Raw genomic sequence first — 17,174 nt, 5'->3', positions numbered from 1 at the left:
GTATTGGGCAAGTATAATTGCACTAGTGCTGCTGTCATTGGCTTTAAGTGCATGGTGATCAAATGATAATGCAGCCATGTTTTCCAAACTAAAACTTCAAACACATTGTCTAACATGTAGCATGAGGACTGGATTAAATATTTGTAATCAGGGCTACCTAGGAAAATCCACAAGCATGTGATCACCATAATTAATAGGCTACTGTGGGCTGACTTGTGCGCCTGATCCCACACTATTTATCTGGGGAAGTGTGTTTCTAGTTTCTAAATAAACAAATAACAGGTGAACTTTTGGAATAAAAACACTTGCCTTTTGGGACCACATCTCTTTTCCTCAACTAGACAACATGTTCTTGCCTCAGAGCAATCCGAATTTTATACATTTTTTAATTCCCCTCAAAGCACTTTTTTAGAGTGATGGGCATATGGAAGACTCACAACAAAGGCCCATTGGTTTGCCTCAAATTCTGAACCTACACTTGATCTTGAGGGACTGAAGAGCCCTGAATTGTCCCAGACCCTGGCCTGGAGTTGCAACCTGCTGTTCACCCTCCAGCCACATGAGGGCGGAACTGACTTCCACGCAGTGAAGGTGAGCGGCTGAAGCCAGTCTTGGGCCTGGAAGACTTCTACTCCCAGAATGCACCTTGTATCAACACGACGGGGGTGGTGGCTTCTAACAGGATCCAGAGCTGCCTAACGGACTGGCACGCATCCCTGGGCGTATCAGGCAGGGCTTGGGTGTTGAGGGGGCGTCGGGCAGCCATGGCGGAGGCGGCGTCTGTTCGGGTGAGTACTATCATTGCACGGACTTGAGGACGCGTCCGGGATCCCTGGCCCTCTGCTCCGGGCGGGGTTTCGTGTCCTGGACTTAGTTCAGGGTGTTGGTTCTCCCCCAGCTGGGGATGGCGCCGGTGAGCCCTGGTCTTCCTCCCCGCGATCCTGATGTTCTTTCCTCCCCTTCTCCATTTCCTTCCGCGTCGAGGTCGGAGCCTCAGCCCTGCGCGGCTTCACGGAGAAACTTCTTTGGAGCATGTTTCTTGGATTGGTGACTATCCCCATACATTCTATCTTTCGTGCTTAAAGAGAGCCCGGTAGGTTGGAGATGGGATATGGATTGGAAACTCGGAGTCCCCATCTCTGCCTGTGATCGTACCCGGTACCCAGGAGACTTATTCTCTGTTACCAGTTCTTGGCCTGGTGCCTGGTGTGTGGCTCGTTCCTTCCGCCACACTCTCCTGCTAGAGATTTCTGTACTTGGTTTGCAGCCACAGGTTGAAGTCAGTCTGGGCTTCCTCTACTTGGGACAGGAATTACCTCACGGTGTAGTTGCTGAGTTTTGTTTGTGAGGCTGCCCGATTTTTCTCCCTACTCCCTCACCCCTCCTAACAATCTCCTTTCAGGGAATGTCAAGGCTCAGAGCTTGATATGAGGAGAATCCTGGGGATGGAATCAGGAAATTGGATTTCAGCCGTAACTCAGTTTCAGCTATCCAAATGGGTGCTGTTAGGTACCTGTATTCATTTCTCTGGGCCTGTATAGAAACACTTCAGAAATCATGTATCGTTGTCAGAACTGAGGGCTAAGGAGATCTTGTGGTGAATACTTTGCTATAAGCAGCATGTACTAGATTCTATTCTGTTTTTTTTTTTTAATTATTCTGGCAACATATTTACAACGTACCATTAAGTATACAATTCAGTAGTGTTAATTACATTCATAGTGTTGTGCTACCATCACCACCATCCATTAACAAAACTTTTCCATTGTCCCAAATAGAAACTCTGTACCAATTAAGCATTAATTACCCATTCCTCACCCCAACCCTGGCTCTAGTAACCTATATTCTAATTTCTGACTCTATAAATTTACATATTCTAATTACTTCATATCAATGGGATTATACAATATCTTTCTTTTGTGTCTTGTGTATTTCATTCAACTTGATTTCTTAAGAGTTCATCCATGTTGTTACATTTTTCACAATGCCATTCCTGTTTATGGTTGAATAATATTCCACACACATACTACATTTTGTTAATCCATTCATCAGTTGATGGACACTTGAGTTGCTCCATCTTTTGGCAATTGTGAATAATGCCTCTATGAACATGGGTATGAAGTATCTGTTTGAGTTCCTGCTTTCAGTTCTTTAGGGTATATACCTAGAAGTGGGATTGCAAGATCACATGGTAGTTCTATACTTAGTTTTCTGAGGAGATGCCAAACTGTTTCCATAGTTGCTGCACCAACAATGTAGGAAGGTTCCTATTTCTCCACATCCTCTCCAACACGTTATTTTCTGTTTTTTTTAAACATTTTTAATTTTGAAATATAACATATACAGAAAAGTGGTAACTTTCAAAGTATGATTTAACAAGTTGTTATAGAGCAAATTTCAAAGAATGTTATGGGTTACAGTACCACCATTTCAGTTATTTCCTTCTAGCTGTTCTAATACCCTAGAGACTAAAGAAAAATAATTTATATAAAAATTCAGTAATTCTTAATCCTCTGTTATATTCTGTCTTGTCTGTTGCTACTCCTCTTGCTTGTTTGATCACTGTCTCAGTCTTCAGGGATATCTGGGCTGTGACCACTCTAACTTTTTCATATTGAAAAGGGGTGTCGACATGGGGAAGGAGGAGGCATCTGGTTGATGTTCTTGAAGAGGCTGTTGCCTCTGGGTATTGGGACATATCTGGCATAGGAACACTCTGGAGGATTTAAGTTTCTGAAAAATAAACTTAGTGAATGAAATGTTTATGGAGTCTCAGATAGGGACCTGGGTATTCTTTAAGATTTTTTGGACTACTGTTGATTTTGGCTTGGCATACTGTGGCCATTTGGAATATCTAGTTGGAGCTTGCATAAGAGTAACCTCCAGGATACCCTTTCAATTCTATTTGAAATCTCTTAGCCACTGAAACCCCTTTTGGTCAAGAAGGCACTCTCAATCCCTTGATGCTGGGCCAGGCTCTTTCCTGGAAGTCATGTCCCATATAGCCAGGGAGGCTCGCTCCCTGGGGAGTCGTGTCCAACATAGCCAGGGAAGCTCACTCCCCAGGGAGTCGTGTCCCACATAGAGGGGAGGGTAATGAATTTATTTGCAGAGCTGGGCTTAGAGAGAGGAAGGCCACATCTGAGCAACAAAAGAGGTTCTCTGGAAGTGACTCCCAGGCATGATTATAGGTAGGCTTAGCCTCCACTTTACAACCCTAGGTTTCACAAGAGCAAGCCTCAAGATTTAGGGCTTGATTTATTAAGTAGGGGGTTTCTAATTTCACAAAGGGTATATTCTGTCCAAGGTAAACAATCGGTGTCTCATGTTATCTCCACTTAGTTGTACATCACTCTCAAATTTGAGCAATTATCATAACCCCCAAAACCCCAAAGTTCTTATCACCCCCTAATTATTTATCCCTAGTAGTAATGTGGCACTAGTAAGATATTCCTATTAAATATAGTCCGTAGTAAGCAAAAGGAAGTTTTTCCCATATACCACTCTGTTGTTAACTCTTTGTATCAGTGTCATACCTTAGAAGTATGTCATGCAATCAATTATTTGTATTTGTAGTGTAAATCTGTGGGATACATGCCTTTAAACTCCTTTAAATCATATTCGCCTTCAATACGGCACTAATCCCATTAATGAACTATCCCCCCTCCCGTGTCCATTCCCATACCTTTATGTTCAACCTTGTTAACAGATCTGTTCATATTAAGTAATCACTCCCAGTTCTCTAACTTCTGTCTATCTTAGGTCCCCTATATTCTACATTTTAAGACACTGATTTTACATTATTCAGGGAGTTCGTTTTAGTAATAATATATAATATCTCTCCTTTTGTGCCGTATTTCACTCAGCATTATGTCTTCAAGGTTCATCCATGTTGTCACATGTATCAGGACCTCATTCCTTCTTACTGCTGCATAGTATTCCATTGTATGTATGTTCCACATTTTGTTTATCCACTCATCTATTGAAGGACACTTGGATTGTTTCCATCTTTTGGCAATTGTGAATAATGCCGCTCTGAACATTGATGTGCAAATGTCTGTTTGTGTCACTGCTTTCAGATCATCTGGGTATATACCAAGTAGTGGAGTTGCTGGATTGATGTTTAGTTTTCTGAGGAACTGCCAAACTGTCCTCAACAGCGGCTGTACCGTTATACATTCCCACCAGAAATAAATAAGAGTTCAAATTTCTCCATGTCCTCTCCAACACTTATAGTTTCCTGTTTCTTTAATGGCAGCCATTCTCACTGGTGTGAGATATCTTATTATGGTTTTGATTTGCATTTCCCTAGTAGTGAAGATGAACATTTTTTTCATGTGTTTTTTTAGCCATTTGTATTTGCTCTTTGGAAAAATATCTTTTGCCCATTTTATAATTGGGCTGTTTGCACTATTGTCATTGAGTTGTAGGATTTCTTTGTATGTGTTGGATATCAGTCTCCTTTATGGTTTCCAAGTATTTTCTCCCATTGAGTTGGCTGCCTTTTCAAATTTTTGACAAAGTTCTTTGAGACACAGAAGCTTTTGATTTTGAGGAGTTCCAATTTATCGTTTGTTTTTTTTTTTCTTTCGTTGTTTGTTGTTTGGGTATAAGGTCTAAGAAGCTACCTTCTGTTACTAGGTCTTAAAGATGTTTCCCTATATTATATTCTAGAGGTTTTATGGTACTATCTCTTATGTTTAGGTCTTTGATCCACTTTGAGTTAATTTTTGTATAAGGTATAAGTAGGTGTCCTCTTTCATTCTTTTAGATATGGATATCCAGTTTTCCCAGCCCCATTTGTTGAAGAGACTATTCCATTCAGTGGATTTGGGAGTCTTGTCAAAAATCTGTTGACCATAGATCTGGGGGTTTCTTTCTGAACTCTCGATTCTATTCCGTTGATCAATATGTCTATCTTTGTGCCAGTACCATGCTGTGTTGACCACTGTGGCTTTAAAGTCAGGAAGTGTATGTCTTCCTACTTTGTTCTTCTCTTTTAGAATGTTTTTGGCAATTTGAGGCCCCTCTCCCTTCCGAATAAATTTGATAAGTAGCTTTTCCAAGTCTGCAGAGTAGGTTGTTGGAATATTGATTGGAGTTGTGTTGAATCAGTAGATCACTTTGGGTAGAATTGACATCTTAATGATGTTTAGCCTTCCTATCCATGAACATGAAATATCTTTCCTGTTTATTCTTCATGTTTCACTCATATACCTACAGTCCACCTGAAAGAAACAATCAGTAATTCCCAGTATAAATAAGTAATTATGGATTCACAACCACAAAATATATATGAGGACGTTTCCATGTCTTCCCCAAAGAAACAGGAAAAGGAGAAAAAACAATGAAGAAAAATAACAAAAGATAGAAGAAAAATAAAAAAAAAAATACAGTGCAAAGGTCAGACAACCTCACCACCACCAAGATTCCCATATCACTCCCTTATATCCCCCTCTTATAGACATTTAGCTTTGGTATATTGCCTTTGTTACAATTAATGGAAGCATCTTACAATGATACTGTTACCTATAGGCTCTAGTTTGCATTGATTGTATTTTTTCCCCTATACCATCCAGTTTTCAACACCTTGCAATGTTGACATTCATTTCTTCTCCCTCATTTGAAAACATTCTTATATTTGTACATTTAATCACCATCATCGACCACTGTAGGTTTCACTATGTTATGCAATCCCAGTATTTATATTCTCTCTTTCCATCTGGTGTCATACCTGCCCTTAGCCTTCCTCTTTCAACCATATTCACACTCATCTTTGTTCAGAGTGCTTACAATATTGTGTTAGCATCACACACTACTATGCTATCCATTCCATTTCTGGATCTATACAGTCAACCCTGTTGAACCTTCTGTATTCCTTCAGCATCAAATGCCTGATGTCTAACCTCTTTCTATCTCCTGATAACCTGTGTTCTCAACTCTCACATTTCACTCATCAATGTTAGTCCATATTAGTGAAACCATACTGTCTCTGTCCTTTTGTTTTTGGCTAATTTCACAGAATGTAATGTCTACTGTCTACCATTTTGTCCTTTGGATTTTATAAGTCATATCTTGTTTTATTTTTATTTTTTCCCCTCTCTTTCTTTTTTACCCTTACTGATAGTCTTCATTTCTACACTCTTCTCCAGACCTCTCTCTTCCGTCTTTTCTGCCTGTAGTGCTCCCTTTAATATTTCTTGTAGATCAGGTATCTTGTTTTCAAACTCTCTCAGTGTCTGTTTATTTGTCTGTAAATATTTAAAACTCTCCATCAGTTTTGAAGGACAGTTTTGGCAGATATAGAATTCTTGGTTGGCAGGTTTTCTCTTTCAGTATCTTAAATATATCATACCACTGCCTTTTCACCTCCATAGTTTCTACTGAGGAATCTGCACATAGCCTCATCGAGCTTATTTTGTATGTGACTGATCGCTTTTCTTTGCTGCTTTCGGAATTCTCTCTTTGTCTTTGGCATTTGATAATCTGTTTATTAAATGTCTTGGAGTCGGTCTACTCAGATCTGTTCTGTTTGGGGTATGGTGCACTTCTTGGATCTGTAATTTTATGTCTTTCACAATAGATGGGAAAATTTCAGTGATTATTTCCTCCATTATTCTTTCTGCCCCTTTTCTCCTTCTGGAACACCCATGACGTGTATATTCATGCACTTCATGTTGTCACTCAGTTCCCTGAGACCCTGCTCATGTTTTTCCATTCTTTTTCTGTCTGTTCATTTGTCTGTAGGATTTCAGCTGTTCTGTCCTCCAGTTCATGAATCCTTTCTTCTGCCTCTTCAGATCTGCTGTTGTATGTCTCCATTGTGTTTTTCATCTCTTCTGTTGTGCCTTTCTTTCCCATAAGTTCTGCCACTTGTTTTTTCAAACTTTTGAGTTCTTCCTTATGTTTGCCCAACGTCTTCATGTTCTTCATCTCTTTTGTCATATCTTCCCTGAAGTCATTGATTTGATTTTTTAATTGATTTAGGAGATTTGTTTGATTAATAATTAGTTGTTTCAATTCCTGTATCTCAGTTGAAGTAAAAGTTTGTTCCTTTACAGGGCCATATCTTCATTTTTCCTAGTGTGACTCAATTTTTTGTTGTTTAGGCATCTGGTTTCCTTGATTACCCCAATCACATTTTCCATATGAGACGGGCCCAGGTCTCACGAGGAGATTGTTTTCAGTATCAGGTTTCCCCAAGGGTTAGATCCAGCGGGTTTTTAGACTTTCCTGTGATGCCTCTAGACTCGGTGCTTTTCCTTTCCTTCCCAGCAGGTGACGTTTCTGAGCCTGCAGCTCCCCACTAGTGTAAAGAGAGGGGGGGAAAATAGATCTGACAAATAAAAACCACAGGATATGACTGGTCTCTGGAACATTGGGTATCTGTGTTACATCTGAAACTCAGAGCTAGAGTTCGGCAGATATGAATATCAGTATTAAAGCATACAGCAACTGTTTTTAAAAAAAAAAAAAGCTGAAATAAGAGTCCAGACTTCAATTAGAGATATGAATAAAGCAGATCTGGTTAAGACTAGAGCAAATGGGGCTAAAGGGTAAAGGTTGAAACTGATTGTGTTCAAACTTTAACTTCCATGTGAGACCAAGGGAAGAGATGTTTATTTGGTGTAGGAGCTATAGTTTCTAAATAATATAACTTCTATTGTCAGTTTGTTCAAACACTAGAATTACATGGAACTTTGAATAGGAAGTGAGCTATGGTAGGTCTGTATAGATTAGAATGAAACAGCAACACATCCTAAAGTAACTTGGGTAGAGAATAAAAATATATATTTGGGACCCCCCCTAAAGAGCTAGGGGAGAATGCAGACATGTTGGACTTCCTCACCTGGATTGTTGCTGATATTCTCACGAACATTGGGGACTGATGGCCTGATGTGCTGAGCCTTCGGTCTTAGGGCTGGCCCCCATGAAACTTGTTGCTGCTAGGAGGGGCTGAACCTGCTTGTGAATGTGCCTGGGAATCTCCCCCCAAGTGCCTCTTTGTTGCTCTGATGTGGCCCTCTCTCTCTAACTAAGCCACCTTGACAGGTGGTCTTGCTGCCCTCCCCTCTGCGTGGGGCCTGACTCACAGGGGTGTGGGTCTCCCTGGCGGCGTGGGGTGTGGCTCCCAGGGATGGGTCTGGACCCGGCATTGTGGGATTGAGAGCATCTTCTTGACCGGGAGGGGAATGCAAGTAGGAGCGAGGTGGGCGCTTCAGTGGCTGGGAGACTTCGGGTGGAGTCAAGGGGTCGCTCTGATGAACATTCTTATGCACTATGTAGATGAAATTTTTTGGGTTTTGGTATATTGGAGTGGCTAGAGGTGAATACCTGAAGCTGCCAGGCTCTGGCCCAGTGGTCTTGACTCTTGAAGATGATTGTGTGGCAGTGTGGCTAGCAGGGGGTGATGGTGTGGTTGTGAAGGCCCTGTGGATTGCACTTCCTTTGTCCAGTGCGTGGGTGGATGGGGGGAGAGGTGGGGAAGGAACCTAGATGGGGAATGGGGTGGGATGGGGGAGGGGTGTTTTGGGTGTTTTTTTTTAAATTTTTTATTCTGGTTCTGATTCTTTCTGGTGTAAGGAAAATGTTCAAACATAGATTGGGGTGATGAATGTGCAACTATAAGATGGTACTGTGAACGGTTGGTTGTGCACCGTGGATGACTATATGGTGTATGAATGTATCTCAATAAAACTGAATTTAAAAAAAAAAACACAGTATAAGATGGTTGGTTCAAGAACTGCCTTTACAGTAATAACTTTGAATGTGAATGGATTAAACTCTCCAGTTAAAAGACATACACTGGCAGAATGGACTAAAAAGTATGATCCACTGATACACCATTTACAAGAGACTCATCTTAGACCCAGCAACACAAAGAGATTCAAAGTGAAAGGATGGAAAAAAAAAATATTCCACACAAGCTGCAGCCAAAAGAAAGCAGGAGTAGCTGTACTAATATTAGACAAAATAGACTTTAAATGCAAAGATGTCATTAGAGACAAAGGATACCACACATTAATAAAAGAGACCATTCACCAAGAAGAAATAAAAATCATAAATGTTTATGCACCCAATCAAGAAGCTCCAAAGTACATGAGACAAATATTGGCAAAACTGAAGGGAGCAATAGACATGTCTACAATAATAGTGGGAGACTTCAATACACCATTTTCTTTCATAAATAGAACAACTAGACAGAGAACCAATAAGAAAACTGAGAACCTAAACAGCATGATAAATTAGACTCAACAGACATATGCAAATCATTGCATCCCAAATTATCAGGATATACATTCTTCTCTAGCACTCATGGAACATTCTCCAGGATAAATCACATGCTGGGGCACAATACAAGTCTCAATAAATTTAAAAAGATTGAAATTATTCAAAGCACATGCTCTGACCACAATGGAATGCAGCTGGAAATCAAGAACTAGAACCTTCACAAATATATGGAGGTTAAACAACACACTCCTAAACAATCAGTGGGTCAAAGAAGAAATTACAAGAGAAATAAGGAAATATCTAGAGATGACTGAAAATGAGAACACAATGTATCAAAACTTATGGGATGCAAGGCAGAGGAAGATAGTGGCATAGAGAGGGGTAGAATTTAGTTAGTACTCTAGAGCAACTAGTAAATAGCCAGGATCAACTAGAAAATAGTCTGGAACAAATGTTGGGGGACATCCGTGACTGGAAATACATCGTACATCAGCCTGGAATGGGTGGAATGGCTGAGATCGCAACAAAGAACTGTTAAGTAAAACTCCCCAAGCTGCAGAGCTGGCACTCCTCCCCCACTGGCATGGGAGGCTCAGTTGGAAAACTTTACTGTGGGAAAAAGAAGCAGGTTATCTTGAGCGAGGAACAGTAACTCAACCAAGCTCCAAATGCAGTTTTAACTAAAAAATGTGTACTACTGAATACAAGCTACAAGCATAGACAAACCCAGAGCAAGCAGGAGAGTACCCTGAGGTTGCTCCTGGCAGGGAGAAGACAGGGCCGACATAAAAATATAATAAATAAATAAAAACAGAGGCTTTTGGAGACAGCTGAGCTCAGAATACTGGAAAATGGCTGTGACCCAAGAAAAGGGGCACACAGAGAACCGGGTACCAACACCGGTTGACTGGTGAAACTGGGGGGGGGGGCTGGGGACTGGCTCTGAAGAGGGGCTTTCTCTCTTTTTCCTTTTTTTAATTCTTCCATTGCAAGTGGCTAGTCAGAGAAAGTCTCAGGCATTTTCAGTTGTCAGCACTGAAACAGGCAAGGGTGGAGTTAAGAAAGTCACACAGACAAAGAAGGAATTTAAGTGTATGAGATAACTTCCTAAAGGATGTATCTTCCCTAAGAAAAGGGGGTGGGGCCCAGCTCAAGTGGCTCAGAGAATTCAGACCCCAGGGCCTGGGGATGGTGGTGGTGGTGGACCAGAAACAACTTAGGCGTGGCTTCTGACACCCTGGGCCCCTGGCCAGGACAGGGTCCACTGAGAATTAAAGGGGCTGTAGCTCTTTACACTAGTGGGGAGCTGCAGGCTCAGAAACGTCACCTGCTGGGAAGGAAAGGAAAAGCACCGAGTCTAGAGGCATCACAGGAAAGTCTAAAAACCCGCTGGATCTAACCCTTGGGGAAACCTGATACTGAAAACAATCTCCTCGTGAGACCTGGGCCCGTCTCATATGGAAAATGTGATTGGGGTAATCAAGGAAACCAGATGCCTAAACAACAAAAATTGAGTCACACTAGGAAAAATGAAGATATGGCCCTGTAAAGGAACAAACTTTTACTTCAACTGAGATACAGGAATTGAAACAACTAATTATTAATCAAACAAATCTCCTAAATCAATTAAAAAATCAAATCAATGACTTCAGGGAAGATATGACAAAAGAGATGAAGAACATGAAGACGTTGGGCAAACATAAGGAAGAACTCAAAAGTTTGAAAAAACAAGTGGCAGAACTTATGGGAAAGAAAGGCACAACAGAAGAGATGAAAAACACAATGGAGACATACAACAGCAGATCTGAAGAGGCAGAAGAAAGGATTCATGAACTGGAGGACAGAACAGCTGAAATCCTACAGACAAATGAACAGACAGAAAAAGAATGGAAAAACATGAGCAGGGTCTCAGGGAACTGAGTGACAACATGAAGTGCATGAATATACACGTCATGGGTGTTCCAGAAGGAGAAAAGGGGCAGAAAGAATAATGGAGGAAATAATCACTGAAATTTTCCCATCTATTGTGAAAGACATAAAATTACAGATCCAAGAAGTGCACCATACCCCAAACAGAACAGATCTGAGTAGACCGACTCCAAGACATTTAATAAACAGATTATCAAATGCCAAAGACAAAGAGAGAATTCCGAAAGCAGCAAAGAAAAGCGATCAGTCACATACAAAATAAGCTCGATGAGGCTATGTGCAGATTCCTCAGTAGAAACTATGGAGGTGAAAAGGCAGTGGTATGATATATTTAAGATACTGAAAGAGAAAACCTGCCAACCAAGAATTCTATATCTGCCAAAACTGTCCTTCAAAACTGATGGAGAGTTTTAAATATTTACAGACAAATAAACAGACACTGAGAGAGTTTGAAAACAAGATACCTGATCTACAAGAAATATTAAAGGGAGCACTACAGGCAGAAAAGACGGAAGAGAGAGGTCTGGAGAAGAGTGTAGAAATTCAATTTTTTTGAGATATATTCACATGCCATGCAGTCCCACAAACCGTACATTCAGTTGTTCACAGTACCATTATATAGTTGTGCGTTTATCACCAAAATTAATTTTTCAACATTTTCATTACCACACACACAAAAATAATAAGAATAAAAATTAAAGTGAAAAAGAACAATTGAAGTAAAAAAGAACACTGGGTGCTCCTTTTTTTTTTTTTGCCCCCATTTTTCTACTCATCCATCCATACACTAGGCAAAGGGGAGTGTGGTCCATGTGGCTTTCCCAATCACATTGTCACCACTCATAAGCTACATTTTTATACAGTCGTCTTCAAGATTCAGGGGTTCTGGGTTGTAGTTTGATAGTTTCATGTATTTACTGCTCGCTATTCCAATTCATTAGAATCTAAAAAGGGTCGTCTATATTGTGCGTAAGAGTGCCCACCAGAGTGACCTCTTGGCTCCTTTTGGAAACTCTCTGCCACTGAAGCTTATTTTGTTTCCTTTCACATCCCCCTTTTGGTCAAGAAGATGTTCTCCATCCCACAATGCCAGGTCTAGATTTCTCCCTGGGAGTCATGTTCCATGTTGTCAGGGAGATTTACTCCCCTGGGTGTCAGATCCCATGTAGGGGGGAGGGCAGTGATTGAGCATGTATTCTTATGTGGTTGAGATCACCAAAATGTGTCGAGCTTTTTCATGTTATTTACCAATTCAGAGTCCCAAAGCCACAAGTATTGGGATAACCGAGAATACATGACACCAACTCAAGCAGGGGGAGAAAATGTATTCCTGCCTTTCTCAGGGGCAAAAATTTCATAGAAGACAAAAATGCAACAGGCCTGTATAGATATTGGCAGAGTTACAAATACTACATTCCCTTAATGCTCAGTTTAAAATGAGACATAAAGCAAGGGTACAGTTAAGTATAACACATCTAAGAGAATTCATTGTCAGATATGTATTGAAATAGCAAGGTATGTTTCCACTGAACTGTTTTAGCAATGTTTTCTTATGGTACAGCCAAGAGATGTGCAGGTACAATGGTTACATCAAAATGGAAATAAGAACACATTTGCATACATCCTTCCCCCTGCACTTTCTTCTGCCCCTCTGCAGCCATCCTTATGATCAAGTTCTGATGCCTAATGCTCAGAGGTGGTTTAACAATTCCATGTCAAAGATGCTTCTTTTCTATTAACAAAAAGATATAAATTCATTAATTCACTAGCTCTACTTTTTAGTCATGCATTGTCATCTAAAGAAATCTAAAAAGCTTAGGTGTTGTGAAATAATCTTATCTGCGATAAACAGGTATTTTACAAAAAAAAAATGCACATAGAACTATGGTTATATTCTAAAACTGTCTTCTAGATAGATACTAGAAAAGAGCCCTTCCCTTTGCCCTTCCTCTTCTTCCTCTTCCACCATTTCAATGACCAAGTACAGAAATACGTCTAGCTCTAAGAGGTGGATTAGCAAAGGTCACTCCCAGAAGACAGTCCTTCCTGTAAACTAACACAAGGACATTTCTATAGGGATTATCTTTCTACCTCTATTTTGAATATACTTTGGACATTAGAATGTGTCATTTAATACACAGCAATAACTAAAATGCCTATACAGAACAATGATCAGACAACCTGCGCTTTAATAACTCACAGGCAAAGAACCCTTCCCTCTGCACTTCCTTCCCTCATCCCCCATCCCCTCAGCATACTGCTCCAAGACATCTAGTTCAACAATGCCATTCCCCATATACAGCCATTCCTCTGTATTAACAGAAAAAATAAAGTGTTATTTTACCCTCTCTACTTTTAACATATGTTGTATACTTCTAAGCATCTGGAAAAAAACTGGATGTTTCAAATAAGGACTTAAATTTTTCCAGGATACACACAGTATCTTTGAATAAACCATATGTATGTAACAAAGTATATAATCTGAAAGTGTCTTCTAAACAGGAGCAGTCTGGCCTAGAACCCTTCCCCTTCTCACCTCTACCAACCCAGTGGTTGCATCTGCAATGCTTAGAGGGTTTTTGTTTTGTTTTGTTTTGTTTTGTTTTTTAACAATTTTGCTTCCACAAGTAAAATTCTGTTGTTTTCAAAACAAAGTCTTCCCTATAAATTTTAACATGAAATGTACAAAATGTATTAGTTTACTAACTCTACTTCTGTCATACACTGGTCTGGAAAGACTAGATGATAAAAAATTAGGACTCGTATGTCCACTATATACACTATATGCACAGTAAAGTAAAACAAAATGCATAGAACATACAGGATGGTGGTTTATCTTGCCCAACTACAGACTTACTGGCATAGAGCCCTTGGCACTTCCTTCTCCCTCCTCCCTGAAACAGCACATACAGAGCGTGTACTGCTCTGAAGGTGGTTTGACCATTCCATTTCCAAAAAATATTTCGTATGAATTTTAACAAAACGATATCTACAAAATGTGTTGTTTTACTGCCTCTACTTTTAACATACTTTGTGCACTTCTAAACATCTAGAAAGACTAGATGATTCAAATAAGGACTTAAATTTGTCCACTATATACACAGTAGTGTTGAATGAACTATACACACATGTAACGATGGTTATATCTGAAAGTGTCTTCTAAATAGAAACATTCTGGTCTAGAGCCCTTCATTTCTCCCAATTCCTTCTCTCTGCCACGAACCCAGTGGATGAGTTACAGGCACATGTGTCACTTAGATGGGGTTTTATAATTTCATTTCCAAAAGTCATTTTCAGAAGACAACCTTTCTAGGAATTTTAACACAAAGCTTACAAAATCTGTTAGTTTACTAATTCTACTTTTGTCATATATTGGCAACCTCTTTAATATCTAGAGACTAGAAATTATAAAATTAGGACTCATTTTTCCAGTATATACACAATATATATAGTTCAGCAAAGTTAAATGAATGCACAATAACATACAGGGCTATGGATGGTCAGAAATTTCCTAGTACACACTAGGAAAACATATTTTTCAGTTTCTTCCCTCCCACCTCCCTCAAACCAATGAACAAGTACAGTGTTCAGAGGTGGTTTGACAATTCCATTCCCAGAGACAATATTTCTCATCAATTTTTAAGAGCTGTTTACAGTGTTATCCTACCACCTCTATTTTTAAACACAGCAAGTACTTCTAAACATTTAGAAAGACTAGCTATTTCAGATAAGAATTTACTTGTTCACTGCATATATAGTGTTGTTAAATAAAACTGTACACAAATAACAATGTTATAATCTGAGGTATCACCTAAACATGACCATCTTGGCCTCCAACCATTCCCTCCTGACTTCCTTTTCTCCACCATCAGTTCAGTAGACAAGTACAGGCAAGTAGAGGTGGTTGAACAAATTCATACCCAAAAGTCTTTTATAAAAGACAAGATTTCCAATAAATTTCAACACAAAATATACAAAACATGCTAATTTAAATAACTCTACTTTGTCATACACTGGCAACCTCTTTAACATCTACAGACTAGATGCTGCAAAATTAGTAGGACTCATTTGTCCATTATATACACTATATATACAGCCAAACAAAATGCATAGAACATACAGGAAAAGTTTTGTCTGAATACACTAACGTATTACCTTTTGCAATTGCTTCCCTCCCACCTCCTACAAACCCCTGAACGAGTATATAGACAGTAGCATGCTGCTGACGGAGATGGTTTAACAATCCCATTTCCAAAAGACACTATTTCCTATGAATTTGAGGAAAACAATATTTATTAAGTAGTATTTTACTACTTCTACTTTTAACATACACCAGACACTTCTAAACGTCTAGACAGACTAGATGTTTCAAATAAGTACTTGGTCCACTATATATACAGAACAGTCTTGAATAAGCTGCACACATATAACAACAGTTAATCAGAAAGTGTCTTCTACATATGAACATTTTGCCCTAGAACCCTTCCCTTTTATCCTTCCTCCACCAACCCTAGGGGCTGTACTGCTCAAAATTTCAAAAGACAATCTTTCTTAGGCATTTTAACACAAAATATGCAAGATATATTAGTTTACTAACTGTTTTTGTCATACACTGGTAACCTCTTACCATCTAGAAGACTAGATGTAAATTAGGTCGTTTGTGTCCATTGTATACACTATATACACAGCAAAGTAAAACAAGTGCACAAACATAGGGACAATGGTTAATCCTGTCTCATTATTAGCTCACTGTCATACAGCCCTTTGCACTTCCTTCTCCCTCCTCCCCCAAACCAGTGCACAAAATGTGGACTACTCAGACGTGGTTTGGCCATTCCAAAAAACCCCATAATATTTCATATGAATTTATTTATTTATTTTAATTCAATTTTATTGATATATTCAAATACCATACTGTCCTCGAAAGTGTACAATCAGTTGTTCATAGTACCATTATATAGTTGTGCACTCATCACCCCAATCTATTTTTTGAACATTTTCTTTGTACCAGAAAAAGTAAAAAAGAAGAATGAAAAATAAAAGTAAAAAAGAACACCCAAATCATCCCCCCTCCCACCCTATTTTTCATTTAGTTTTTTGTCCCCATTTTTCTACTCATCCATTCATACACTGAATAAGGGAAGTGTGATCCACAAGGCTTTCACGATCACACTTTCACCCCTTGTAAGCTACATTGCCATACAGTTGTCTTCAAGAATCAAGGCTACTGGGTCTCAGTTTGATAGTTTCAGGTATTTACTTCTAGCTATTCCAATGTATTAAAACCTAAAAAGAGTTATCTATATAGTGCATAAGAATGCCCACCAGAGTGACCACTCAATTCCGTTTGGATCATATGAATTTTAACAAAAAGAAAATTACAAAATGTGTTCTTCTACTACCTCTACTTTTAACATATGTCAGGTGCTTCAGAACATTTAGAAAGAGGAGATATTTCAAAAAGTACTTAGCATTGTCAATTATATATACAGTAGTGAGGAATAAAATGCACACACAAAACAATGGTTATAATATGAAAATATCTTCTAAAGATGACCAGTCTGGAATAGAACCTTCTTTTCCTCTTCCTAGCCTTCTGCTCAGTGGCCTCTAACCCACAGAACAAGCGTGGATGTGTGTGTCTCCTGGTGTTGCTTCCAGAGGCAGTCTAAATTCCATTTCAAAGACATTTCCGGAAGACGTTTCTAAGATTTTTTTTCCCCTAACAAATGGGCGTTACAAGATTTGATTTTCTAACTCTACGTCAGCACCTTCTTTACATCTAGAAGGCCTAGATGTGGCAAAAGTTTTCTTTTAAAAGGTTGAGGGGAAAGTTGAAAGCAGCTTTTTCATATTATATACACAGGCCTTCTGTAAACAGCCAGTAAATCTTCCCAAAAGGTGGTGGGGACTTATTGGACGAATGCCGCAGGTTAGTCTATTTCTCTCTTCCAATATCAAGCAAGCTCTGGTAGAATAAACGATTAACCTCCCTATAGCCCGCTAACCATTCC

General features: G+C 39.4%; 1 protein-coding gene across 6 annotated transcripts in view; it reads left to right on the top strand.

Moving 5' to 3' along the window:
* Positions 1-569: 569 nt before the first annotated feature.
* The window catches only part of ZNF212 (zinc finger protein 212), a 34,270-nt gene continuing 17,665 nt past the window's right edge, over positions 570-17,174 (top strand). For 4 of the 6 annotated variants that reach the window (XM_037837402.1, XM_037837398.1, XM_037837396.1 and 1 more), the window contains exon 1: positions 570-788. In XM_037837402.1, the coding sequence (XP_037693330.1) occupies positions 765-788 (24 nt within the window). In that variant the 5' untranslated portion in view covers positions 570-764. The other 2 variants (XM_037837397.1, XM_037837399.1) reach the window with 2 other exon arrangements.

Source organism: Choloepus didactylus, chromosome 5 (genome assembly GCF_015220235.1).
Source record: "Choloepus didactylus isolate mChoDid1 chromosome 5, mChoDid1.pri, whole genome shotgun sequence".
In the NCBI taxonomy this organism is placed as follows: Eukaryota; Metazoa; Chordata; class Mammalia; order Pilosa; family Megalonychidae; genus Choloepus; species Choloepus didactylus.
The sequence above is the reverse complement of the archived record's forward strand: the minus strand, read 5'-3'. Positions and strand labels throughout refer to the sequence as shown.